This window comes from Odontesthes bonariensis, chromosome 3, assembly GCF_027942865.1.
Source record: "Odontesthes bonariensis isolate fOdoBon6 chromosome 3, fOdoBon6.hap1, whole genome shotgun sequence".
NCBI classification, from domain to species: Eukaryota; Metazoa; Chordata; class Actinopteri; order Atheriniformes; family Atherinopsidae; genus Odontesthes; species Odontesthes bonariensis.
Window position 1 is genome coordinate 18,192,923 of NC_134508.1, and position 25,492 is coordinate 18,218,414.

The 25,492-nt window shown below is 42.1% G+C and overlaps 1 protein-coding gene across 5 annotated transcripts in view; it reads left to right on the top strand.

Moving 5' to 3' along the window:
- tfeb (transcription factor EB) overlaps positions 1 to 24,840 on the top strand; it is a 30,577-nt gene extending 5,737 nt beyond the window's left edge. Inside the window, exons 1-12 of one of the 5 annotated variants that reach the window (XM_075460671.1) lie at positions 3,709 to 4,089; positions 5,999 to 6,070; positions 13,012 to 13,116; positions 13,461 to 13,697; positions 15,724 to 15,822; positions 16,012 to 16,209; positions 16,932 to 17,021; positions 20,378 to 20,495; positions 20,720 to 20,770; positions 21,216 to 21,291; positions 21,393 to 21,540; positions 21,626 to 24,840. In XM_075460671.1, coding sequence (XP_075316786.1) covers positions 13,087 to 13,116; positions 13,461 to 13,697; positions 15,724 to 15,822; positions 16,012 to 16,209; positions 16,932 to 17,021; positions 20,378 to 20,495; positions 20,720 to 20,770; positions 21,216 to 21,291; positions 21,393 to 21,540; positions 21,626 to 22,198 — 1,620 coding nt within the window. In that variant the 5' untranslated portion in view covers positions 3,709 to 4,089; positions 5,999 to 6,070; positions 13,012 to 13,086 and the 3' untranslated portion in view covers positions 22,199 to 24,840. Of the gene's footprint in view, positions 1 to 3,708; positions 4,090 to 5,998; positions 6,071 to 13,011; positions 13,117 to 13,460; positions 13,698 to 15,723; positions 15,823 to 16,011; positions 16,210 to 16,931; positions 17,022 to 20,377; positions 20,496 to 20,719; positions 20,771 to 21,215; positions 21,292 to 21,392; positions 21,541 to 21,625 lie in introns of those variants that run through there. The other 4 variants (XM_075460670.1, XM_075460674.1, XM_075460673.1 and 1 more) reach the window with 4 other exon arrangements.
- The last annotated feature ends 652 nt before the right edge of the window (positions 24,841 to 25,492 follow it).

The window sequence follows — 25,492 nt, forward strand, 5'->3', positions numbered from 1 at the left end:
CTGAGGCCGACCCTTCCTGCTTCTACGTATATTAGGAGAGCGAGATGCTGCCAGATGCTGCTCATTACATACACATGATTAACTGATCATCAGCAAGTGTGAGCACCTCTGTTCTTTTTGGATTTTGCTGGTCTGGAGCATTCAGGTGTGTGTTAACGCAAAGCCAAGGAGGAAAGACATCAGGAGTGGTCCAAGAGAAGTAATGATAGCCGCCCATCAATCTGGGAAGGGTTCGGAGTCCATCACTCCACAGTGAGAAAGATTATTCACACGAGGAAGACGTTGAAGACAGTTTGACGGTCTTTACAGGAGTGGACATCCCAGCTAGTTCACCCCACGGTCAGACTGCAAAGATGTTTTGCGTCTACGACTGAACAGGCATCGGTTAGCATGTTTAGTGTTAAAGTTCACAACTGTATGATTAGAAAGCGACTGGTCAAGTATGGCTTATTAGGAGCTGTTTCAGGAGAAAGCCTCTTCCCTCTAAAAAGAACATGGCAGCACAGCTTAGGTTGGCAGAGTCCTACATGGAAAACCACAAGACTTCTGGAAAAAATGTCCTCTGGACAGAGGAGACCAAAGTCCGTAGTGCACAGCAGCATGTTTGGAGAAAACCAAACGCAGCATATCGACCGTCAAGCACGGTGTTACTTAAAAAGGGAGCCAATGTTGAAAAATCCTCCCAAGACATGTGAGACTGCTAATGTCATACAGAAAATGATTGCTTCAAGTTTTTACCAATAAAGGTGTTTTTTACAAGTCACTGAATCATGAGGTGTGCTTGTTTTTTTTTCGCACGCTACTTCTGAATTATGGCTTAAGAATTGTGCTGAGTAAAGAATAACATGTCATGTGTTGTTGTTCGTCTGAGTTTCTGATTGCCTGTTCTAAACAGCAGATGAGCACCAGAGGATTTTTTTTTAATTATTAAGTCTTGACATGTGAAATCTTAGAATTTAAAGAGGGTTGTGTTTCTTTTTCCTGACTGTATGTACTTTTTTAAAAAGTTCCATGACTGTTGCTGTTATTTCCTTAAATTACCTTTTTTTTTTTTGTTAGATGTGATGTGAATTGTCCTTCAGAGGACCCTTATGTTAAATGTGACTAATTAAACAGCAGTACAAGCATCCTATTAATCCCCACCATCCTTGAATTCTGCACAAGATTTTAGTCATTATATCCCCTCCCTACCTCTTCTTCATTTGCTCCCTTTTTAAATCTCTTTTCACTTTCTCTTTCTCAAACTTCGACCAGGTCACGGGCCGCTCGTTGTCCCACTGAGGATAAAGAAATTGGGAGAAAGTGGGTGAGAGAAAAGTGGATAATGAGAATGTGTGAGGTCGAGAACAGGAAATCTTTTAAAGGATCAGTTTTCAGAGTGTGATGGCCAAAGTTGAATAAATGTTGTGTGGGTGTTTTATCTCCCAACTCATCTCCAAAATGCCTTCCATTCCATCATGTTGATGACACGCACGCAAAAAAAGAAAATGTAGTGTGACTGGTTTTTGTGGCGACTGCACCCTATCACACAAACTCTGCCATAGATTCTCTACTTAGTTTACCTAATAATAGACCACTTCACCTGCTCTAAACAGTAATAGACTGCTGTATATATAAAAAGCCAGTGACCAAAAGCGTTTTGGAATATCCGGATATGTCTGCCTGCAAACTGTTCGGAAAAGAATAGAAATTTATTGTCATTGTCATCAGCTACAATGAAATTCAGTAAACATATTCAAACTGTACATGTTTAATATGTATGTATTTATATATATATATATATGAATATTAGGAAAACATTTTCAACTGCAGCTTTACGTGATTGAATGACAGTTGGCTCTACAAACTGCAACAGTGGATAGGTTCAGGTCAGCATGTCAGTGCCAGACTTCAGCCAGGCTCTTCAACACTGTTGTTGAACGCTCAGAGCCGAGCCACAATGACGAGCTATATATGTAGTATTTGTTTGCAGCCTCTCGGCAACCACGGTGACCGAAGGGCTAAATGATTGGACACTCGCCAGCCTGCCAAGGAGATGTGCTTCATCGGTGTTTGTGTAAATGTGCACGAGTGTGGACTTTTTTTTTTGCATTTTTACATGTCAAGCCTCCTCGATAAGCCATTGCCAAGGCAGTCTTAGACGGTGATTTTCCCTCCGACTCATGTGCATTAGGATTGGCAGGAACACAGTTTATCCAGCCAATAAGCTGACGGCCTTCAGGGGTCCAGCCCCTGGACCAAAATAACCCAGTAAATACGTTGTGGGTACTCTGAGTACTGGAGCTAGCCCACCAGTGAATTCTTTGTGTACAAACAAGGCATTCTTGTCAGTTCGGTGCTGCTGAAGCATGTTGGCCTCGGTTGTCCCCTGCTGTGATAGGAACAACTAGCCTATTGGTTTGTGTGTTTGAGTTTCTTCATTCAGTGATATAGTTTGGGGAGAGTATGGATAGTGAGTACGAATAGCTGGGTTAGATACAGTGATGGAAAGAGAGACTCTTCCTGACTTGTCAGGAAGTCCAGAGAGTGACTCTGCCTTTGTGCGACATTCAGACGTTGCATTTTATACGTGGCATCGCTTATTTATAGTATGATTATGTGGTCATTTGATAAAGTAAGACAAATGTTGATTGATTTTCTTTTTTTTTAAACAGAGTATTGTTTATTCTAGAGTAATGAGCTGTAATGGATCTAATTTGGCAGAAGGATTCAGAGTAATTATTATGATTTATTGGTACATGTTGTGGACTTAAAAACCTCTGTTGTCTGAGCCCTTCTTGAGTTTCCCCAGAAAACTGTTACAGATGTAAGCAGCACCGCTAAAAGCTTCGCTGAAAGGTTTTGCTTTGTAATCTTTTAGACGCTGTTTAGTAAATCTGTCGTGCCATGTATGTTCTCACCAAAAGGTGTAACCCCCGAAGGATCCTGTCAACATGTACAGGTCATCCTCTAGTTGTTCCAGTTTTCTTTGCAAGATGTAATTGTATCTATGTATTTCAGTAAACATCAAACAGGGGTGGTCTGTACTGGCTTTTAAACAACAATGCAAAGAGTTTCAACTTTCAAATGATATCGATATATATCCTATATGCGTATCCATCCATCCATCCAGGTGCTAATTCTGTTATTGTAATGTTTAATCAGCGATGCACTCACAGAAATGTCGGACTATACAGTGATGTTGTACATTTAAAACTACTGTCAGCCACATTGTTCTGGACCAACTCAAGTGTTCCTAACACAGCTTTGATTTAACTTGGAAAAACTGGCTTTTTTTACAGGTGATTTTGTATATTATCTGAAGATAGACAGTTATTTCACTGAGGTATTTATTTAGAGAAAGCTGGTATAGTCATTTGTTTATATTTATTAATCTGCTTTAGTTTGTTGACCTGTTAATTTTTTTCAAATTGCATCATGTGTGGGTTTCTCAATGCTTCCTATACCCTATAAACTATATATAATTCTTATTGGCTGCTATCTAAGCTCTAGGGTTTATGCATTTTCGTGTGCCAGCCATGGCAATGCGTGGGTGTATATTAAAGAAGTACATGTGCTGATTCACTGCCTTATGGCTCGCAATAACAAATGCACAGTGACCAGTTAGGAGTTGCTTCCAGGTTGATATGGTTTTTTGTACACACGTGTGGGTGTCGCTGTATGCAAATGCCGTGCGCTGCTTTAAAAGGGAGGCTGGACTGAAGGAGGAGTTCAACATTACAGAGCATGAGAGGAGAAAAAAAAAAGGAGATTGATGACTTCACTGGACACAGGGCTCTTCTTGTTGTTGCCTCGGACTACGGCATTCAGGCTAATTTAGGGGAAGAGGAGGAGAGTGGCAGAAAGAGGAGGACAAGTAGGAAGCTGAGCTGGCAGTTAAGGGAGAGAAGGAGGAAGGTGACTAATAGTGACAGCACTCTGCCTACTGTAAGTTGGCTGATGTAGAGAGGAGCGGTGTCACAGTGTGCGTTCACAAGTTGGCCAAGCCGGCAGACAACTGTCTGGGAGATTGTGCGTGTATTGACACGTGGAAGGGCAGATTTCCACTGGATACACTATGTTGTCTTTGGGATAGTAGGAGAGTTGCAGGTAAGAGTCTTCAGCTCATACATCCTCCATTATATATGTGTCAGTAGGTGTTTTGTTTTCTCATTGTGTGGTTGTTGGCACTGCCAGTCTGTCCTCCATTCATTCTCATGTCAGAAACTGATCGAAACACGTGTGAACGAGTTTAATGCAAAGCGTTCAAATGGGGTCACAAGCTGTTGTTTGTAAACTTGAAAAATGTAGAGTAGCGACTCATTGGCAGTCACAGAAGCAGCTTTGGCTAAATTGCTGTCAACAATAGATCAATTGTGACACATTTCCTTTGACCTTTTAAAAACAGTAACAGAATCCAGAGTCATTGCTGCGTTGTTATTTGAGCTAAGTGAAGGCATAAAGTCACCATGGTGGCGACGATTCCGGATCAGTCTGGTGGCTTCAGTGTTTACTCGTGAGCCAAAATGCTTCAACTTAAAGATGAAAATTGATAAACTGAGGCCCCTCTGTTCGGAGGTCTTGTGTTTAGAGTGCTCTTATCCTAATTGATAAGTTACACAGGCAGCTGACAGTACACCTGCACCACCAGAGGTTCACTCTGCGTATCTCATGAACTGACTGTGAATATCTTTTTGACACGTGTTGTGGTTGCTTAATGTTTTGTGTGTGTTCAACACAGTTTCATATGTGTCTAACCAGTTTGGTTAGAGCATTGCTTCAGGTCATGTTTGAGAACAGCCATAGTATGTAATGGTATAACAAATAGATTTGTCTTTTTCTCTGGGCTGCCTGCAGACAAAGTTGCTTCACAACTCACAAAACTAGGAGTTGTGAAAACTCATGTAGGGAAAGGGGAAATGAGGATTTGTGTTTTTTATTGATGACACTGATCTGTTTTCTTCCCTGCCATGGTGCTCTTGAATTAGATATTAGTTTAAAGTCTCCCAGCTGATAACCTGCTGTTGTCTTTTCATCACTAAGCGTCACATTACTTCTCTATGATTTGTGAAGCAGTGTGCGCTTTGAAAAAAAAAAAAGAAGGGGTTTCACTTCATCAGCCATAATTAGACTGTTTAGAAGATGTCCGCCACTGTGAGTCACGCACAATGTAGATGAGTTATAATGATTCATTTAAATGACCTTCTTAAAGTTTGTTACTGAGCAAAAATCTGGATGACAGAAAATCAGGATGCGGTGGTCACTTCCTCCTTACATATTGCACAGATTTTCTCCGCCTCAAGTTTGCATAATCAAGCTGACCAGCTTTCGGGAGTTGTCGTGCATCAGTTTGTAACCCCTGTTGTACAAAAATAGATTGCAGTGTTTTGAATGTTTTACTTGTGTGCGCACAGCTCTATCTTTGTACTCCAGAAACATTCAAAGTAAACATGCTGGAGCTTCCACTCATTTGAAACATGGAGGTGCTAAAACTGCTAGAAACCAGACATAGAAGATTATGCTGCATCCTTCGATAGGGAACTTGACACTATGAACGCCAAGACTCCGTTTCAAAGGGCTGAAACTAGTGTATTTGTATGAAAAAGATGCCTCCTGCAACAGAATGACAGAATCGATTAAGCGCAACTTCTCGTCACACTTGTTCATACTCGGGGTTTATTGCCATGGTCTGTTGCTCCTTTCTGCTTCCGCTGTGGAAATTCTTTGTTTCTAATGACTACTTTAATGTGTGTTGCACACCTGCAGCTTCCCCTATTTAAAAGATCACCGCTTTCCCCGCTGCTTTATTCATGACCGCCAACGTCATTTATTTTGTTTTGCAGCTATTGATTTGTACTGCCTATTTTCTTTTTTTTTTTTTTTTTTTTACCAGTGTTACATTTATAACCAACTATTTTTTTCTGTTTCTGTTTTTGTGTGTCTGTTTCTCTCTCGTCTTACTTCTCCATCGCCTCTCTTCACCTCACGCCACGACTTCCTCTGCCCATCGGCTCTCCAGCAACCAGACATGTAGTGAGCAGGGAAAGCAGAGTGTATACGTCTTTGTGAGCTCTCTTTTCCTCATATACAGGTAATTGTACTTGCCCACATATATATGTGCTCTCTTGTTTGTGTGTGTATGCAAATGGGGGAATTCATCTGTTGCGATTGTGGAGGGAAAAAACACTGCGACCGCTCCCAATTGAGTAACTCTGAAACCGAAATGAGAATCATTATTTAAAGGATCCTAAGATGGCTTTGTCCACTGCAATGGGCTATAATAAGTGTACACAGAAGTGAGGTGGTACCAGGAAATATTTTATATCCACAGCAGCGATTGACTTTGAGTGTCAAAAGGGTGAAAATGATCTGACTGTCTGCCTGTTCAAGCAGCTTAGTTTGGTGTCTTTGGTACAACTGTGTGTATGCAACCGTTAGCATCAGAAGTGTGTGTGAGTAAGAGACCATAGACCAGTGACGAGGAGCTCATACTTCTAATTCCAGCTTTGTTACGTAAGCGTACCGTCCCTGCTCACTGAGTGTGTTCGATGGTGGCTTTTAACAATTGTTGATAAAGAAGATCTGTTTACATGTACCGAACTCAAAAGCCAGCAAACACTGTAGAGATGTTCTACACGTGAAAGCTTACCCTTCATGCACATGCCCTTGCCCCCACCTACAAGCACACGCACAGATGCATGTAGATGCATACACGCACACAAATGAGACAAAAAATGAACCGTGGCTCGGGGGAACAGGGTGTTCCTGAAAAGGGGAACAGAGAGCAGAGAGTTATTTTAGTCATAAGAACATGCAGGAAGGCAGCTTAATGCACAAAGTGTGTTCACATGTTTCGCTGGCGAATGTCACTTTTTGCACACCTGATGTTAACAAGTCAAAGGAAAGTATAAAAGAATTCTAATTCGTCTAATCTGTTTTTGTTCAGGATGAGTTGAACTTGTATGCTTAGAACGCAGCAGAAGGAAGACTTGCTGTGTTTTACTCTTCTTGTGAAGATGCCAGAACTGAGTTGTGGTTGTTTTAGGGCAGATTCTTTACGTGGTTTCTGTTTATTTGAATATTGTGGTGTTCCGTCAAAAAAATACCACAGTCTGCAAAAGTGCAAACCTTATTTTTTTGGACAACTGCTTTGCAGATTTGAAGGTTGCCCGCCACACTGCTGTCTGGGTTTCACTGAAAATGAATGAGAACAAATGTATGAAAGTATGAAGCGCATGAGTTATTAGCACTGGTCATTATTTGCTGTTTGGTCTTTCCAGTATGCGCTACTGAACACCTTGGAGCAGACAATGAGGTTTAAAGCCTGGTTTATAGTCGGTAACGCAAGACGCAAAGCAAGACGCAAGAAGAAACGCAAGCCCTTGCGCGGTTGCAAGCCCCCCATTGCGAGCTTGCGTGTGTCACCTCAATTTTCTAAACTTCACGCAAGAAAAGACGCAAGCCTACTACTTGAAAACGGCATACTCATCGATCTGACAGTATGCAGAGCGTTTACACACAGTGCACTTCACTCCTGCCCGAGCCGAAATCAGCCGGCCTGAAAAGCTGATTTCCCTTAAGCTATAAACTCTGTAAATATATAACTTTAGCAACATTTGAAACATTTTCAGGCGAGAAAGTAGTCGTTTAGACCCCCAAGGTGTTGAAAATCTGACAAAATACCGGCTATTTACAAAAAGAAGAAGCATGAATCACTCGAAGAGGTCCTGGCGGTGAATTTCCTTTCATCGTAGTAGGCTTGTCATTGAAAAAACCCGCTACTCCACCTACTGTCCTGGCAGTGAATCGCCATGCAGCACACGCAAGCGCCGGAAAAGCTAAATGAAGTATAAACGTCTCGAGCCATTAACATACGCGCAAGAAGAAAGCGCAAGGGCAGTTAAAAGAAGTATAACTCAGCCTTAAGTTGATTTAGCATCACATCATCAGCTCATAATCTTATCAACCCAGAACTCAAATGATCTACTGCTGTTATGTTTCTAATATTGTTAAAAGGGATAGAAAGTAAATAGATTCCCAGCGTGATTCTTTCTCTTGTATGCAACATTTGCTTTTCCTTCTCCTGAGAATCTCTCTCTGATTGAAATATCTGCAGCTGAATTGCCCTGATAATTAGAACTTGCCTTTGCGTAACCCAGCACAGTAAAGGCTGAGTTCATACTTCTTTTAACTCCCCTGCGCTTGGGTCTTGCGCTTGTGTTAATGGCTCGAGACGTTATAGCTTTGCCGGCGCTTGTGTGTGGCGATTCACCGCCAGGACAGTAGGTGGATTAGCGGGTTTTTTCAATGACAAACCTACTACAATGAAAGGAAATTCACCGCCAGGACCTCTTCGGCAAGTCTCTCTTCGAGTGGATTCATCATAGACATAATATATTATATATATTATAGACATAATATATATATATTATGTCTATGTCATGCTTATTGTTCTTCTTCTTCGCTTTCTACCTTGGCGTTTGAAAACAGCGGTCTTTTATTATCAACACGCCGCCGGATGTGATGTAGATAGTGGCTTGTTTTTTTTTTTTTTTTTTTTTTTAATTGAACGTTTATTACAAACAGTAGAACTATATATCTGTACATGTGCAGATAGGGCTGGGAGATAAAACGATAACGATAGCTATCGATGAATAACTTTTCCTCGATAGAGATATGAAACATGGTCGATATACTTTTCCATAGATGCCATTCGTCTATCTTTTGACAGACAACACGAACAGCCAATGAGAACGAGAGTTGCACCGCGCTGAACCAATCACGTGGCCGGAATAGGGCCATGCTAGTAGCTAGCCGGCTGGACTAGATAGTGGCTTGTGCTCGCGTCCAGAGTGGCTACTCTATAGCTCTGCTCGGGTCTAGCGTCTTCCGTGAAGTTTAGAAAATTGAGGTGACACAAGCAAGCACGCAAGGGGGGGCTTGCAACCGCGCAAGGGCTTGCGTTTTGTCTTGCGTCTTGCATTGTGTCTTGCGTTACCGACTTCAGATTAGATGGGAAAGGGCAGTGTCGTCTGATGGCAGGCAGAGGTGTGGGTGGGGCCATATTAGCATATTCATGAGTTTACAAGCCAGCACATAGGAACACAGATGAGTTTTAAAGGGATTGATAAGTGCTGGAGTGGGTCTTTAATGTCTCTGTGTTCACAGCTGGGCTGACCAGCTTCGACCCACTTCTTGTTGTCAAGCGATGTTCAGACATTGGTTTGACCTCTAGTGATTTCTCTCTACTTACACTAAGTGTGCAGCATTGCTTTACTCATGTCACCTGCTGGTCTAAATAAAATATCCCTGCCAGTGACCTTTGAAGCTATCGCATAGCTTTGGCTGCCTACTTTGTAAACTCCGATTGCACATATACATTGTTATGAGAGGACACAGTATCCGTATATCCCACATATACATGTGGGCTGTCAAAGAAGCCCTCCTTGGCTTTGCACAGTCACATCTAAAAATACACACAACACAAATTAACACCATGTCTCAGAGCACAGGTGCCGTGGCCCCACACTTCCCCTCCGAGTGTGAGTGCACTTTTGTGTATGTGTATGTGTCGTACGAGAGGAAGGCTGTCATCGCACAGCGTGTATAAATATCACTCTTTGTATTGTGCGCTTTCTTTTTTTTTTGTTTGTTTGCATGTGTGTTTGTGACTAATAAGTGGCACAATCCAGAGCTGGCCTCTGACCTGGGCTTCCTCCGCTCTGCTTCCTCCTACTGGCGGTCACTGTTTGAAGTGAAGGGGCCATGACATTACAGCGTTGGACACACAATGGCCACTGTGTGCGCCTATTGCGTCACAGATGTCCCCAGTGGTTGTCAGGCAATGTGAGGGCCCTATGTGGAGGAGATCTTGCTGTGTGTCACGATATGATATCAGGAAGTGATATCTATCCGTGTATGTGTAATGGATTACTGGACATATATGTGTCATGGTTTCGCCCACAGCTGGGGGGCTGTATGCTGCACACTGCATATGTGTTGGACAGTGATGCAGTGAAAAGGTAAACATTGAAGGCTCTGCTAACACAATGTTTTCCGGATACACCACCATTTTCCTTCTAAACTGATTTGTCACGACGACAGAATTTTACACAGCAAAAATAAGTGTCGATCAAGTTCGCACTTCATGTTTTAAAATGACACCAATGTTGACGTTCTCAAAAATGAAACAATTAGCATTAATTTTTTGCATTACTCTTTTTTTTTTTTTTTTAAATTTCATATCTTTTTTTTTTTTTTTTTCGTACAACCTCCTAGCGATCCATTTATCAACTAAACACTTTCCTTTCCAAAGGAAGAGAATTTATGGGTAGTACTGCCCAAAAAGTCTTTCAAATATAGGTTTGAGTGTATACAGAAGCACCCAAAACAGGTCAGTTTAGTTTTTGTCAGTCAGAATGAGAATAAAAAAGTCAAATTGTGTCAAATTTTCTTATTTGCAAGGTTTAGGAAGCACTGGTAACTAATTGCTTGGACTTAATTTGCTCTGTTAGTAACCCTGCTGAGAAGCTGGACTGTTTCTGGTATTGCATAACCTGCGCCACACCCACTTCACGGCACCTGTGCACTCTCATGAGAGGGAATGGTGCTCAGTTCACTTCCTTCAGTTGACAATATCAGAAGGTCACTGGTTACTGAAAACATGAACATGCTGTGCTATCTATTGACTCACTTCATAGGTAAAAAAGAAATACTGAATAAAACCACTTGGAGATAGCTGGATGCACTGGCAATATAGAATTGTATTACAAAACTGAAAGCCTTTGAAATAGATTTTCTCTTTCAATATAATGTAAGTTTGCATTGGAAGTGTCCCCCGTGTCCTACCTGTAATTACACCCCTGCACTGAGCGTTTGAACAGTAGTCTCAGAGGTAATACTGTTAGATAATACAAAGACTGTGTACACGTTAAGCTTTAATTTGGTAGTTTGGGAGTTAAAGTGGCTAATTATTATACTCTGGGTTTAAAATGTAAAGCAATAGGAAGTAAAGGCTCAGACCTGGACAGTGACCCGTAATATGGTCAGCTACGCTCTGTTCTTATGGACACAATGTATTGCCTCAAATTGCTTTTCAGTTTGTGCAACAGAAGGGACTGTCCTTAGACCCTTGGATCAATGAGCACATATCCCGTTTTAGCCAGCATTCCTGTCTTACTGACTGAGTTTCAGGATTTAATTGCCCTCTTTATCAGACTATAAATACAGTGTGCAACTCTCCCCTTCTGTGTGCGTGTGTGCATGCAAACTTGCTTCTCCGTGTATTGTAAGCACCTTGAATGAGACAGTTACTGCTACCGTTACAGGAGGACTCCAAATGTTAACGCCTATAGTAGTGAGTGTTAAAGATGTTTTATTGCTGTTTGGGTCTGCTAGTGTGAAGTTACTGTTTGCTCAAGTCATTCTGATACAAGTTTGAGTTGGAATGCTAATGTGTTTCAAAGCGTATCTCTGCATGGGTGTGTGTTTTTCATGTGGGCAATCTAATGGGCACAAAGCGAGCAGTGTGTGCCCCCTCGGGCGCTGAAATGTACACTTTGGACAACAGGCGGCTTCAGTCCTCCTCAATAGGAGCTGCCCTTCTTATTGTACCTCATGCACAATGAGCTTTTCTCTCACTGTCTGTCTTTCTCTCTGTGTCTTTCTCTCTTTATGACCATATACAGACAGCATTTCTGATGAGAGAGTATAGGACTCCGATTCTGACTGATGCTGTGCTGTCTATCATCCCACTGTGTGTCACCATTCAAATAGAGTAGAAACCTGGCTCTGGTGTCATCACACCTTTGAGTCCAGGCAAGCTTAGTCATGTAAGGATTAGCACACATAACTGCAGAAGTGGAACTGTGTCCTGGGACTCCCCTCTGAGTGGGGAAAAAAAAAAAAAGGAGAGGAGAGGAGATGTTGCTAAGGGGTGATGGGTGTTCCCCTGGTCTTTCTGCTCACATGATCTCCCAAGATCAACAACATAACATGACTCCCGCATGACCTCTCCGACATTACAGAGGAAGACTTCCTCTATTCACCACAACTTGAAGTTAAACGCTGACTGGAAAGATGCTGCTTACTATACCTACATGTTTTCTAGCGCATCTGCTTGTTTATCCTCCCCTTCCTTGACTAAAATGGAAATCTTTCATCCATCTGTTTGTGTTTTACTTCATATATTGTGTTTTTTTTTTTTTAATCTTTTTTTTTGTTTTAGGAATTTTTGTACATCTTTGGTGGACCATTTAGGATTTTAGGAATAGAAATCCAAGTGTAGCTGACTGCAAAACATAATCACAGACAATGCTCTATCTATTTATCCATCTATTCTCTACTATCACATCACCACATATGAACTGATCATTGTGAGTTTTTTTTTTTACAATCTAATGACTGCGCCAATTATTTAGACATAGGACAGATGATACTAGTATGTTGTTTGATTTTAATTTTTTGTTGGTGGCCGATGCCACATAAATAAAGTCTGTCTTTTATAACTGAGGCAGCCTGTTTTAGTCTTGATGCAGGTGTTTGATGAGGGACAGCTGTGTTTGTACAATGATAAAAACAACAACAGCAAAACACTGAGTACCCGTTATTGATTGGGCATTCAGAGTACATCTGCATATTGAAATGGTATAAAGATGAAAAGGGAAAAGAAAAACATGGGGGGGGGGCAGGGCAGTGACTAACACAACCCATCCATACATTCACTGAGAATGTCTTTTGTTTTTATAATATGACACAACTTGGCTGGACATCTTAACATAGGGAGGGTTTGCCAACACAGAATGACTGATTAGCATGAGGTGAGGTTTTGTATTGAAAGATGGCCTGAAAGAACAACAAGAAACAGAAAGAAAAAACTGTGCACACGCCATAAACCCTTTGCAGATATTCTGCTTGTTTATGAGGTGCCACTGATTCATTTAAGCATCAATTAGACATTTCCCACCATCCTTCCTTGTTCTCCACTTTCTTTTGCCATGCTCACACATTGGTCTCTTGTTATTTCCTCTACAGCTTCCTTTACCTCTCGGGCTGGACTGTGCCGCATTAACAGCGGCTCGCCCTCCCCTGCCCCCTCGCCCTCCAGCAATGGCCTCACGCGTCGGGCTGCGGATGCAGGTACAACACAACTACTGTCCATCATTAAGCAGTACATGCAAACATTTACATTAGCAATGGCTGTCGTGTTTGTAGCTTTTTGTGTGGTCTTTTTTCGTCATCCACACTCGGGCATTCGTTTTTTTCCCCCTGGAAAATCTGGACTTCTTGCTTGGCCCTTGTATATTTTATTATTTTCACTGTACACCGTTTTATTACAGGGCCAATTAAGGTTTGCGAGTTACCTCTGTACCCCCCTGTTTATTACTAGAGAGGAAGAAAAAAGCCAGAGGTGACCTCGCACAGCACAGTAAGGTCACCGGTTAGTGCTTAATTAAGCATTTCTGTGACGTGTTTGTGTCCAGTTGATGCGAGACCAGCTGCAGCAGGAGGAGCAGCGTGAGCGGCACCATCAGCAGCAGCAGCAGCAGCACCATCAGCAGCAGCAGCAGCAGCAGCAGCAACATCAGCAGCAGCAGCAGCAGCAGAATGCAGCCCTGCAGTACATGCAGCATCGCATGGCTGGGCCTCCTGCGCCCACGCCGGCCATTAGCACTCCGCAGCATTACCAAAGCATGCAGGTCCCAGTGGAGGTTCTGAAGGTCAGTGCAGCCACAAGCAGTGACTCACATTATTTACCTCGCTTGTCTTCAATTGGGTGCTCAACAAGCCTGGGAACTCATATTGTGAATACAACCAACACGAAGAATTTATGTCACTTGTTTGAATATAGAAATTTTGATTTAACATTGTTGAGACAAAGAAAACAAAAACGGAATATTTAATGTAGAGAAGCTTCAATCGGGGATCGGGTCTTGTTTATTGCTATATTTATCACTTAGCTGCATTATTTGCTCTGTTTGGTGTGTAAATGTCAAACACTGCTATTGATCTGATTAAACTGATAAAGATTATTGGTTTGATGCTTTTACGCAAGTCCGCTCTCCATCCTTCCACAAACTTTCAGTTCTTAGACGAGGACGGGCCCACTGCACAGTCTGAGGAAAAAGTAATGTGTGTAGAGAAGTCTTTTTGACTCAATCATTCTTACTGCAGTTGCACTCCCAGAGACGAAGCACTCAACCAATTTCATTGATGGGATTGGTTTAAGAAAGAACAGATGTTGGTTTTGAAGTGTTTTAAAAAGGCCCGGGGTCTGATGCACTTCCATTAATTCAATCATGTGTCGGTGGGAAGGAGACGGGATAGTGCAGTGGGCACTGTGCTGCCACAAAGGGAATAATCAGTGACAGATTTAAAAAGACAAAGAGAAAAAACGCAGGGGAGCAGCACGCAGGCAGGGAAACAGAAGGCGCAGATAAGAGTCGTTTGACATGTTTAGTGATAGGGTAAACGGGAGCGATGCAGATACGGTCTGCATCGCGAGTCAGACAGGTACAGATAAAGCTGAGGTGACATTTTGACTGATTCCAGAAATTCTTGTGTTTGTCCTTATCTTTAATGGTGCGTGTGTCTGTATGTGGGCTTGTGCAATACTCTTAGCATGTTGCTTTGTGACTATTTTGAACCTTAAATATTTCCATTGTGCACATGCTCCTTACATAATGAGGTTCCTCGCTGTATTGAGAGTTTACACTCTTTGCACGTTGTTTTAGGGAATGGAATGATGTTTGTTGTCTTTCCTGTTGTAGATAAAGGGAGCTGTCAGCCAGGTCCACACTGAGCCTCTCATACCTCCTGCTGCGTGTTTCTTTGGTCTTCATCTTTGCTGACGGAGCTTTGCGTGATAGGATGAGTTGTCATGACTGAATAACTGCTCCTATGGGTCATGAGGCCCAGACATATTTTAAATATGTACATTGTTAAACTGTCAAGGTGACAGCTGAGGGAAAAGTATTTGATTGTCGTCAATTGTTGTCTGTTGTCAATTATCACTTAGCTGAATTTCACGGACCTTGGTGGAGAGGTGGTGCTCATTACAAGCGGAACTCATGACATTTAGATTTTTTTTTTTTTTTGGAATGCAGAAAACTGTCTTTAAAACTGAGAAATGATATTGGGCTTGGTGGAGGATGTGCTCGCTGAGTCCCTTTCTGGTTGTACTTGTGCATGTACAAAGTAGTGGTAAGAAGCAGAAACATCTATTTACTGAAAAGTTTCTGGTTCATGTGGTTTAATCCTGCTGGTGGTTATTAAAGTTGGGGAGTGCTCTCTACTGAGCTTTGGTCTTTGATGTGAAGGAATGAGGCCAGTGCGTTGCTCGATGTGGCCACTCCAGAGGATTTGCTGCAGCTTTACTCCTGTAGACATTACAACTGACTTAAAGCTACTATGTCTTAGTACTGACACTGCGTTTGGATAAAGGGGTCAAAACTCAGTGTGTCATGGGTTTAAATGTTAGTGGCAAACTGTACTGAGCTAATTAACTTTTACGATACATTAAACAAATGTCTCTTCTTTAATTCAGACAAATGTCTGAATTAATTAAGATCACAAACTTGTGTGTTAAGGTTGTGGTAATAAAAAGGAGCATCTCTCCTGTTAAGATCTTGTTTTGTTGTTTGTTTTTTTTCTACTGCTTGAGCTATGAAACTCAAATATGTTTGTAAGTGATGATGTTTGCAGAATGAATGACATGTATCTTTATCCTGTAACTCCCTAATACAGGTGCAGACCCACCTTGAGAATCCAACAGACTATCACATCCGTCAGTCACGGAGACAACAAGTGAAAGAATACCTTTCAACCACCTTTGCCACCAAACAGGTATCTGGTTTTTTTTTTTTTAAGCCTACTCTGCATCTCTTATGTGTATCCAATGCACATCAAAGAGTTTATAGCCTTTCTGTTATTGTTGTCAGTCTGCACGGTATTGAAGGACACGGTATCTCTATAAGTTAGTGGTCGACCATGCATTTGTACCATCATTAACCCTCTTTTTCTGTGTGTCTTTAGACGGTAAATGCAGTAGCAGGGATAGTGCCACCATCTCCTCCCTCAAACATGGGACCTGCAGGGGGTTCGGCGTCGGCACCCCCACCTCTACACTCCCCACACATGCGTACAGAGCAGCTCATGTCCGGAAACAGCGCCCCCAACAGCCCCATGGCCATGCTGAACATAGGGTCCAGCCATGAGAAGGAGGTAGAGGAGGTGTGCGCGCATGGGCACACAGTGGCCTAAACATAAACCTGGAAACATTAAGTCCATAGTCATCTTATAAAGCTCAATTTACAAGAACCAGACTCAACAAATGTGCCCAAAATATGACTTAATTATACCTGGATAGGAAATTATGAGGGTTGAATATTACCCCCAAAGGCACATAATCTTCACATTTTATGAAAGCGTCATAATGATTTAACTGTTCTCCAGTAAGACAGAAGCAGCATTTGTGGTTCAACCAGTGTTAATGTTTTGTGTATTTAGTAGCGTGTGAATGAAGTGATGACTATCTGGCAATAACTGAGGTTGGCAATCAGTGGAATTTAAATGCTCCATAATGACCTTGCAGCAGTAATTACAGCTTAACAAGTGACAGAAAAACAGCAGAATGTGGGGGCCTTTGAACCTAGAAGACTTTGACCGACTCTCTGCCTTCAACTTACGACCTGTCTTTTTTTTTTTCTGTCTCTTTAAGAGAAAATAATCCTACCAGCCAGCCTCCATAAGAGAGAAGCCCTTTAATGCCATCAGGTTTCTGCTGCTTTAGCAGCACAAATATATAAAGGGTGTCAAAGGGTGTTTATTTTTTTATTTTAGTGTGGTCGATTGCATTTTCCTTCTATGGTTTCCATTGAAACTGAACTAAAAAAAAAGAAAAAAAAAAAGCTGCGCCGTTTATTTATTTATTTTTTCTACATTTTTTTTCTCAGATGGACGAGGTCATTGATAACATCATCAGTATGCAGTCCAGTTACGATGATGTTCAGGCATACATTGATTCCGTTCAGATGCCAAACACAGTAAGTAGAGCCAGCCCAGCAAAGACGTGTTAATGCAGAAATAGTTAATATTCATCTTAGTTTATGGCTTGTGTACTTTGCATCTAGTTAAGTGGGAGCTAAAAGAGTGAGGGGTATCACTGGCTGTGCAAATTGTGCAAAGGGAGGCAAATTTGTCTCTAGTGAGTTTGGTCTGTTAGAATTCAGCTGGTTTGCCTTGACTGATTTTCATAATTACCTGAAATTCAAGAAAGGAATCTCTGAAATACAGTAGCATGCAATAATTCTGTCGCCTGTTTGAATGAAATATGAATGTTTGCGTAGTTTATTTTTAATTTTGATTTACATTAAACTTCAGGTTTTTTTTATTTTTTTATTTTCGTATCTGTATTCTAATCAGTTTTGAACGCATTCTGAATCTTTCTCAAACTGAAAAGCCACTTATTTACACACAGTTTTACAGAAAACTGCAAAAACTATTAGGGAAGGAAATTAAAGTCTGAGCTCTGTCTGCCCAAATGAATCATAGCACTGGAAACGCCAAGTCATCAGCACTAAGAGTCGTTCCTCTAATCACTTCTTCTGTATCTGTGTGTCACTTCACTTATTTATTTTCAATAGTCTTCGTTTTTGGTGCTGTTATCGGGCATTGTTATGTTATCTATGCATCTATCGGTTCTGTGTTAATGTTTCAAAGCATCCATTGAATGCAGCTACAAATCTGCTTTCTGTTTCTGCATGTACCCACATTAAGCACTTAGTTAAGCCTTTATGTAGCCATATACGCAAACGCATACACAAAGTAACGCGAGCGCACGAAACAGTGTATAATTGACTTAAACACTAAACATTCCATCCCTAAACCACGTTGGACATAGTTAGAAACTGTAGGGAAGACATGTCAGCCGAGGACTGTGCAGTGCTTTGTGTCTGAAAGAACACACTCAGAAAATTAACAATTAAACTACCAGCAGTTAGAGTTCAACTTGTTTACAAGACATTTGGAGAGAGGGAGGTGGAGAAGGAAAGGGGGGGGAGGAAGGGAGGAGGGAAAGGGGGATGAGGACAATTTATGCAAGGGGAAAACAGGCTGAAAGTCCAGTTAGGGGAAAGTTCACTCATGTTTGGTGGGGAGCAGAGGTAGAAGAAAGACAGAACTCGGTGCTGCCGAGGTCATTCTCCCAGGACAGAGGCGGCAGTGCCATAGAGAGGTGCATGTGCTGCCCCGTGCCCGAAAGAGAAGAAGAACGCCCCTCGGCCTTGTAAGGGAAGGAGTGTAGGATGAAGGAGATGAGTAAGACCTATGCCATTGTGGAAGTTATTGAAGGAGAACAAATTCAGCTGGTAAGACGATGGAGCTCTCTTGTTACTTTAATGTACTTTTACTTTTATTTGGAGTTGGGGGAGTTGTCTTTTATATTTTCTTTTCGCTGCTTGTAAGGTAGCGGTTTGAACAACAGCTATGACAGATGCAGCAGCAGCTCTAACTCCCAGCCTTGGGTCTCTGATTATAAGGCAAACCATGGCGGAGGAGGTGGGGTGGGTGATGGAGTTAAATTTGTCAGTGCTATTTTTTGCGTTAGCAGGGAATTAGTGTTTCTGCAGGACTAGATTCAAGATTCTTGCAAATCTAAGTTTACCATATTGGGATGCGGCTGGAATATAAATCGAAGCAGGCTCATACACATTGCTTCCATCATTGTGTGTATGCGTTGAAGAAGGAAACCCACAAACCCTCCTGGAGCTTTATCTCATACTGCTCTATGTGGTTGATTGGTTTAATCACTTGAAGCATTTCTTCACGCATGTGTCTGTGTCCCACTGATTGATTGGATTGGGCAGCATGTACTGATTAAACTCAAGTTCCATGAAACAATTGAAAGAAAGAAACTCAAAAGTGCAGATCAGTATCTGCACAAATTCCAGCTCGATTCCTAACTGTCAGAGCAGTGAGTGAAACTCGCCTACTAATCCTGATGGGGATTAAAGCAGCAAATTCCATGAAATTCTTGGAATTTCAAAGTTTAGTAAGAGCCGGGGACACCACTGAATGCCAGGCACAAGGGAACAGTTGCAATCTTTAAGTGTACGTGTGCGTGTGTGTGTGTGTTCCTGTATGTGGATGGTTACACTGAGCCATACGAAGTTCCAGTCAGCCTTGGTTGCAAATTGAATTAAATAGTGTCTTGTTGGAGCGGAGCGTGAAGGACACGGTCAGCGCAGGAGCAAAGAGGAAGCTGGGAATTAGAGTTTAACAGACAGTGTGTGTTTTTGAGTTTTCTTTCATTAGCAGAAATACAGTGACAGTGTACATTGACCAAATAGCATTCGTGATGATTTGTTTTTAATCGAAACAACAGATTTTCCTGCCTTATTTGAGATTTGCCTGAAAACCACTGTTCCAGTGACACTGACATTAACTTGTCTGTTGACGATTTTCCACACGCATAATGTGTTATCAACATGCAACCTCATTTAGAACACTAACAAAAGAAGAACTGGTTACGGCTCTAAATCGTGACAAAGTGATTGCTGCTTGCAAGATTTGTATTCATGCAAGTCTTTAACTTTTGAGCAGGAGTTTAACCTGCAGAGATCCATGTCTATGTTTATGTCTGCGAATGTGTTTGATCTCACAGCTCACACAGTAGCTTTCAGATTAAGTTATCTTTTCCCTTTGAGCTCTTTATCTTTTAGGCCTCATTAGCAGCGTCGTGTTTGCCCTTGCTTCAGGGAGTGTGACACGGCTGCATTTAGGGCATAAACGGAATCCATCACACTCATTAACCTACCCAATTAAAAGAAAATTCAGATCTTTTTAGGAGTCCCCACAAAACTAAATAGCTGTTGTTACACAACGTCTAAAGTGCAAGAGTTTGTAGTTTGGGGCACTTCACGAGCGTAATTTCAGGAGCTGGAGGAGGTAGAGGAGAGAATTGAGCCATAAAGAGAGATAAGATAGGTGGCATGATTGTCAATCATTGCTGTGTGTTTGGCAGGCGTGATATTATTGTATTATCTCCTTCTACCTGCGCTTTACAACACACTGAACATGAGCGCAGACTTCATAAAGTTACTCTACAAGGTGTATGAAGCTGCAAATGAGTTGTCTATAAAGCTTAGAGGAATAACGCAAATCTGCTCGTTTTGAACTTGAGGAGTGGCTTTTTTTTTCATTCCAACTTTCATCTCCAAAAAAAAAAGGGAGTTTCTGCACAAAAAAATCCCACAAATGTTCTGCCACCCTGTCACACAGATGTTTCCTTTAAGCTACACTTAATGAAGACTTCTTTTTCTTTTATCTGATCAAAGGGAGGTCCTTGTGTCAGTTCTCTAAAAAATTGTGCTTGTTGTCTTTCTGTGTGCTCCCCCTCCAGCTCCCCTTGTCAAGCAGTCATCTGGATGTGTACACAGGTCCTGGAATGAAGGGGCCAGCCATTGCCATGACAAGTAACTCCTGTCCTGCCAACCTGACCATCAAGAGAGAACTGACAGGTGCAAATATCTAACTTCTCAACTTAAGTGGCCACATATTGGTAGCCAGGAATGTCTTAACTCCAACTCAAACTAGAAAGATTTTACGAAGATATAGATGCTGTCTGTCACAGAGTGAATCTGAAATATGTGCTTCCGCTGTGCCTGGTAATTTGTGTCTGTGTTGAGACTTTGGCACTTTGTCAGATGTTAGCTAATCACTTTTTGTTCTTTGCAAGATGCAGAAGCCCGTGCGTTGGCCAAAGAGAGGCAGAAAAAAGACAACCACAATCTGAGTGAGTATTTTGCCTCGGCATGCTCTACTCCTTCATTAAGATTTTCTCAGGTCATTTATGTGCGTGCCTTTAGAAACATCTGCACACAGACGCACACATGCGCGCGCGCACACACACACACACACACACACACACACACAGGCACACACACTCTCACTCAAACCATAATCAGTATCTTGCACAAACAGTTTTATACAGCTTTGTGCTGATTTAGCTGACATAGTGTAACAAGTAGGTGGATAGTTAACCTGATCATTTCTGCTGTCCTGGCACTTAAGTGTAATTACCTGTGACTGTGTGTGTGTGTGTGTGTGTGTTTGTGCCTAAATGATTGCCCCTTTCTGCACTTTATTGTATATCCACAAAATCCTCACACATAAACTGTAGAATTTGACCCTCAATCGCTTATTTTTACCGTTTATGTTTTCTCTTTGCTGTGCAATAGTTGAAAGGAGGAGGAGATTCAACATTAATGATCGTATCAAAGAGCTGGGCACCATGATTCCCAAGACAAATGACCTGTGAGTTGACTACACTGTGTTATACCTCTGATGTGGAATGCTGCATGCAGCCAGTTACTCATATATGGAAATCTCATGCTTGTACTTTACTCTGTGCACAGTGATGTGCGCTGGAACAAAGGCACCATTTTGCGGGCATCTGTAGAGTATATCAAGCGCATGCAGAAGGATGTACAGAGGTCCAGAGAGGTGGAGAACAACTTCAAAAGAATGGAGATGGCCAATAAACAGCTGTTGCTACGCATCCAGGTACCACACTTACAAAGCTTACATGTGCTGGAACATATCAAATCAAAGGATTCTGATGATGTTGCTCTTTGCCAACTGTCAACAGGAGTTGGAGATGCAGGCTCGTCTGCATGGTCTACCAAACAATTCTCCCTCTAGCTTCAACCCAACTGACATGATACCTTCTTACATAAAACAAGAGACCAGCCCAGAGGAGAACCTTTCTCACCCCCAGCAACAAGTCCACCACCAGCACCAGCATCTATCCCATAACCAGGCTCAGCCCCAGATGCAGCAGCACCATTTCCTCCCCCAGACCCACCCCCATCCCCAGGTCCAGGCCCAACATCAACCAAGGCAGCTGCCACCACTCCCACAGCAGCTCCAACCCCAGCAGCCCATCCAGTTCCCAGCTGTGGGCAGCTCCCAGCCCTTTGACTTTGCCCAATCGCTGGACTTGTGCGATGGGATACCTGGATTCTCAGACGGCATGTCGGGGCTGGGTGACCTGGGCGGACTGGATGTCCAGGGGAGGAGAGGCGAGCTGGGCTTCTTGATGATGGATGAGCCTTTGTCCCCTATGGATGGTGACCCGCTGCTCTCTGCAATGTCCCCAGAGGAATCTGTCGACTCCAGCCGCAGATCCAGCTTTAGCATAGAGGATGGGGACATCATGTAGACATATGCGTACACACAACACTCACCCAAACACTTCAGAGTGGTTGCAGATAAAATGCCAACAATGTAGAAAATAACGAAATGATGCATATACACAAAAAGGAATGAAGGAATCATTTACACATCACATGATTTTTACATACAGCAGTGACACTCAGTTATGGTACAATTATCTCTCCGTAATGGTACAGGCAGCAGTAGTTTCAGAGCATCCACACAGATGCAAACACGCTGTTCAGAGTAAATATTTGCGCACACAGACACACGCAAACACAAGTGCCTGTGAGTTCATCTGAGCAGCTTGAAACTTTGCCCAGCAGACTGAGCATTGACGAGTTGTGAAGCAGCCCAGTCAGATCACTTATATAGCACACTTGGCCATATTTCCATAAAAGTGGCTCTGGACCCTAATTGAAAAGCGGACAAAACCAGCAGTTAATTAGACTGACGTTATCAGATACAAGGACAAGCGAGTGCGTTGTCTCACGTGATAGATGACAGGTTATTTGCTCGGCGCACAACCTCCTACAGTAACCGTAAATGATCGAATGAATGATGGTTAATAAAATGGAAATAGCTTTATGGTCCTGCATGCATAATTTATCTGGAGGGGAAGTAGTCTGCTCACATTGTCGCGTTCCTCACTCTGTTATTCCACAGTTAGCTTTAGCCTCAAACATTAGCTGTTCAGTGTTTGACAAAGATCCGTGTTGGCCTGCTAAGCTGAGGTGTGTGTCCACTTCATAAAACTCACTCGGTGGACAGTTAACTGTTAGAGGTGAATAATCCAGCCCTCAGCAAAGCCCCTCCCATTACCAATGTCCCATTTACCCCACTCTTAGCTGAAATTCTTGTCTTATCACTAACACAGGCAAGCACGAACTGCCGTCACTGGTTTTCGGCACCTCTAACACTTCATGATCTTCACTTGAAGGCGCTGTTAAGTGTGTTGGAGAAAGGGTAGAGAAAACCTTAGGATGATCAAAAATCAGCAGATCTGTAAGGTGTCAAAATACTCAGGTACTACTAAAGAATGCACAAGCAGGATCACTTTTGAACAGAAGGAAGTTGTTAACCATAACTGTGTCAGTGTCCTGACCGCTATCTGTGTGCCTTTTGATTTATGCAGCTGCTTCTCTTGATGTTTTTTTTATATATTGGGGGTCATTCGTGGCCTTAGATTTAATATTACATTCAATTATGCCTGTAAATGCACCCTGCTGCAGTTTGCTTTAACTCCACTTTTGCCAGTTCAAAAGATAAACTGCCAGTTCAAAAGATAAACTGTTTTTGTGTATCGAAGTGACTTTGTGGGGTTTGTTCAGGAGGTCCGCGTGAGAGAAAGATTGAGAGAGTAGGTTTGACAGGAGAAGGGAAACAAGGAAGTTTCTTAAAAAAAAAAGAAAGAAAAAAAGCTCAGCTTTAGAACACGCATTCGCACTCACACCTCACAAACATGCACACGTCACACACGACGCTCACATGTACACTCTTGCGCTCAGATACATGTAAATAAAGTGCAGTGTGCCTCGAGGCTGTTTTCAGATCACCCTTCTCACAGCCTCAGTCTTCCCCCTTGTGATTGAAGTAAAATTGCCAGCTGCAGAGGTAAAGCTCAGGTCGCTGTTCAGGCTGTCATTTAAAGGTAATTCATTTCTCCAGTTGTCACGGTGACGGCTGGAGCAGGTTGTGGTGAGCCTGTGTTGTATCTCAGTTCTGTTAGGCCTGAGGCTTGGCTTTGATTTGGTATAGCTTCTAATCAGAGCTGATAAAGTTGGAAAAAAATGAAAAGTTAATGATGACATTTTTTTCTTTTGATTAAAAGAAGTGTTTGTTTTCTTTATTTTAGAGTTTGTTGTTTTATTGAATCTCCCAAAGCACTGGAAACCATATTATTGTTTTGACTTTGTAAATGGAATACGATTTTACTGTAGATGTTGTATGCCACTAAGCCACTTAACTGTATTTTATTTGTATCTGTTGTTTCTAGTTCTTGTTTTAATTTTATTCCAAAACTACCCTCTCTCCTTAGAGCCATTTTTCTGGAAGTACACTGCAGAGGCATTTAAGCCAACGTTTCACAGGAGAAAGAGTGTGTGGGGGGGGGGACATTTGTAACCTTCTCGGTTTCGGATGAGACCTGACGAAGAGATTTTATGTGCATCGAAGATACCATTTTTATATGACTGGGATTTTATTTTTCTCGCTGTTTTAACTTTTTAATTTGAAGCCAGACATGGAAAAAAAAGCTGATTATGTGATTTGACTGAAATATAATGGCTCCTTTTGATGAATGTAAGGTTTGCTAGGTGTTCCCGTCAGACTGAAGTACATCATCATTTTGCCCCACCTGCCCCTCTCCTCCCGGACTTTGGTGTCCACGGAGACTGGAAGACGACCGACTTCACAAAACTCTGTGCCGGGGGTTTTCGTGACTGGTGTCATACCACCGACTCTGCGTTTGTTGTTGTCCAGATTTGTGCCTTTCTGCTGCAGTTTGACTGCTGTCACAAAGTCACTCAGCCAAAACACTCCAAAGAGCTCCTCAGGCCTCTGATCTTCCACTTGAGGGCGCTCTGCAGGGCAACCACACAGGGAAAAGTGGTTCTGTATTTACAGAAGACATAAAATGCTTTACCAGAATCCATCCACTGGCTGTGTTTTTTGTTTAGCGTGTTGAAATGGCTTGAAGTGTGTGTGTGTGTGTGTGCGCGTGCATGCGTGCAGTTATAGTGTGTTTGTGTGTTACACAAAATTGCAGTCACACAATGACTACTTCTTTTCTATTGATCTAAAACGTCTTTTTTTCTGACGCTGCAGAATAATAACTTAAAAATAGGATGCATATATTTTCTTTTTTATTTCAAAGAAAGAATCAAAGCTTCTCACAGTTTGATATGCATCTACTGGTGACACGCCAAATATGTTCAATCAATCCATCACTTAGGAGGTGCACTGTGCATGAGTGGGATGGTGCAATTTGAAGCATTCAGTGCGTAAACACGGAAAATGGACTTTGACGCGTGTTTTCAAGATCTGCCTACTCATGGAATTCTAAGGAGACAGAGTAAACGGAATTAAAGATTTCTTGAAAAAGAAAAAGATTAAAGGAACAACATTTTCCAAGCGGTATTTTTGATGTCTACTGTTAAAGGAGTTAATGCTAAATTTGAATTTCAAATTCAGTGTTAAATGGTTGCGTGCTGTGTTTGCCCCAATGAGGCCTAGTTATATACTGACCAATTTACATGTAAGGCAATAAACGCAAGTGGATGATATTTTCTGTCCAAAATCA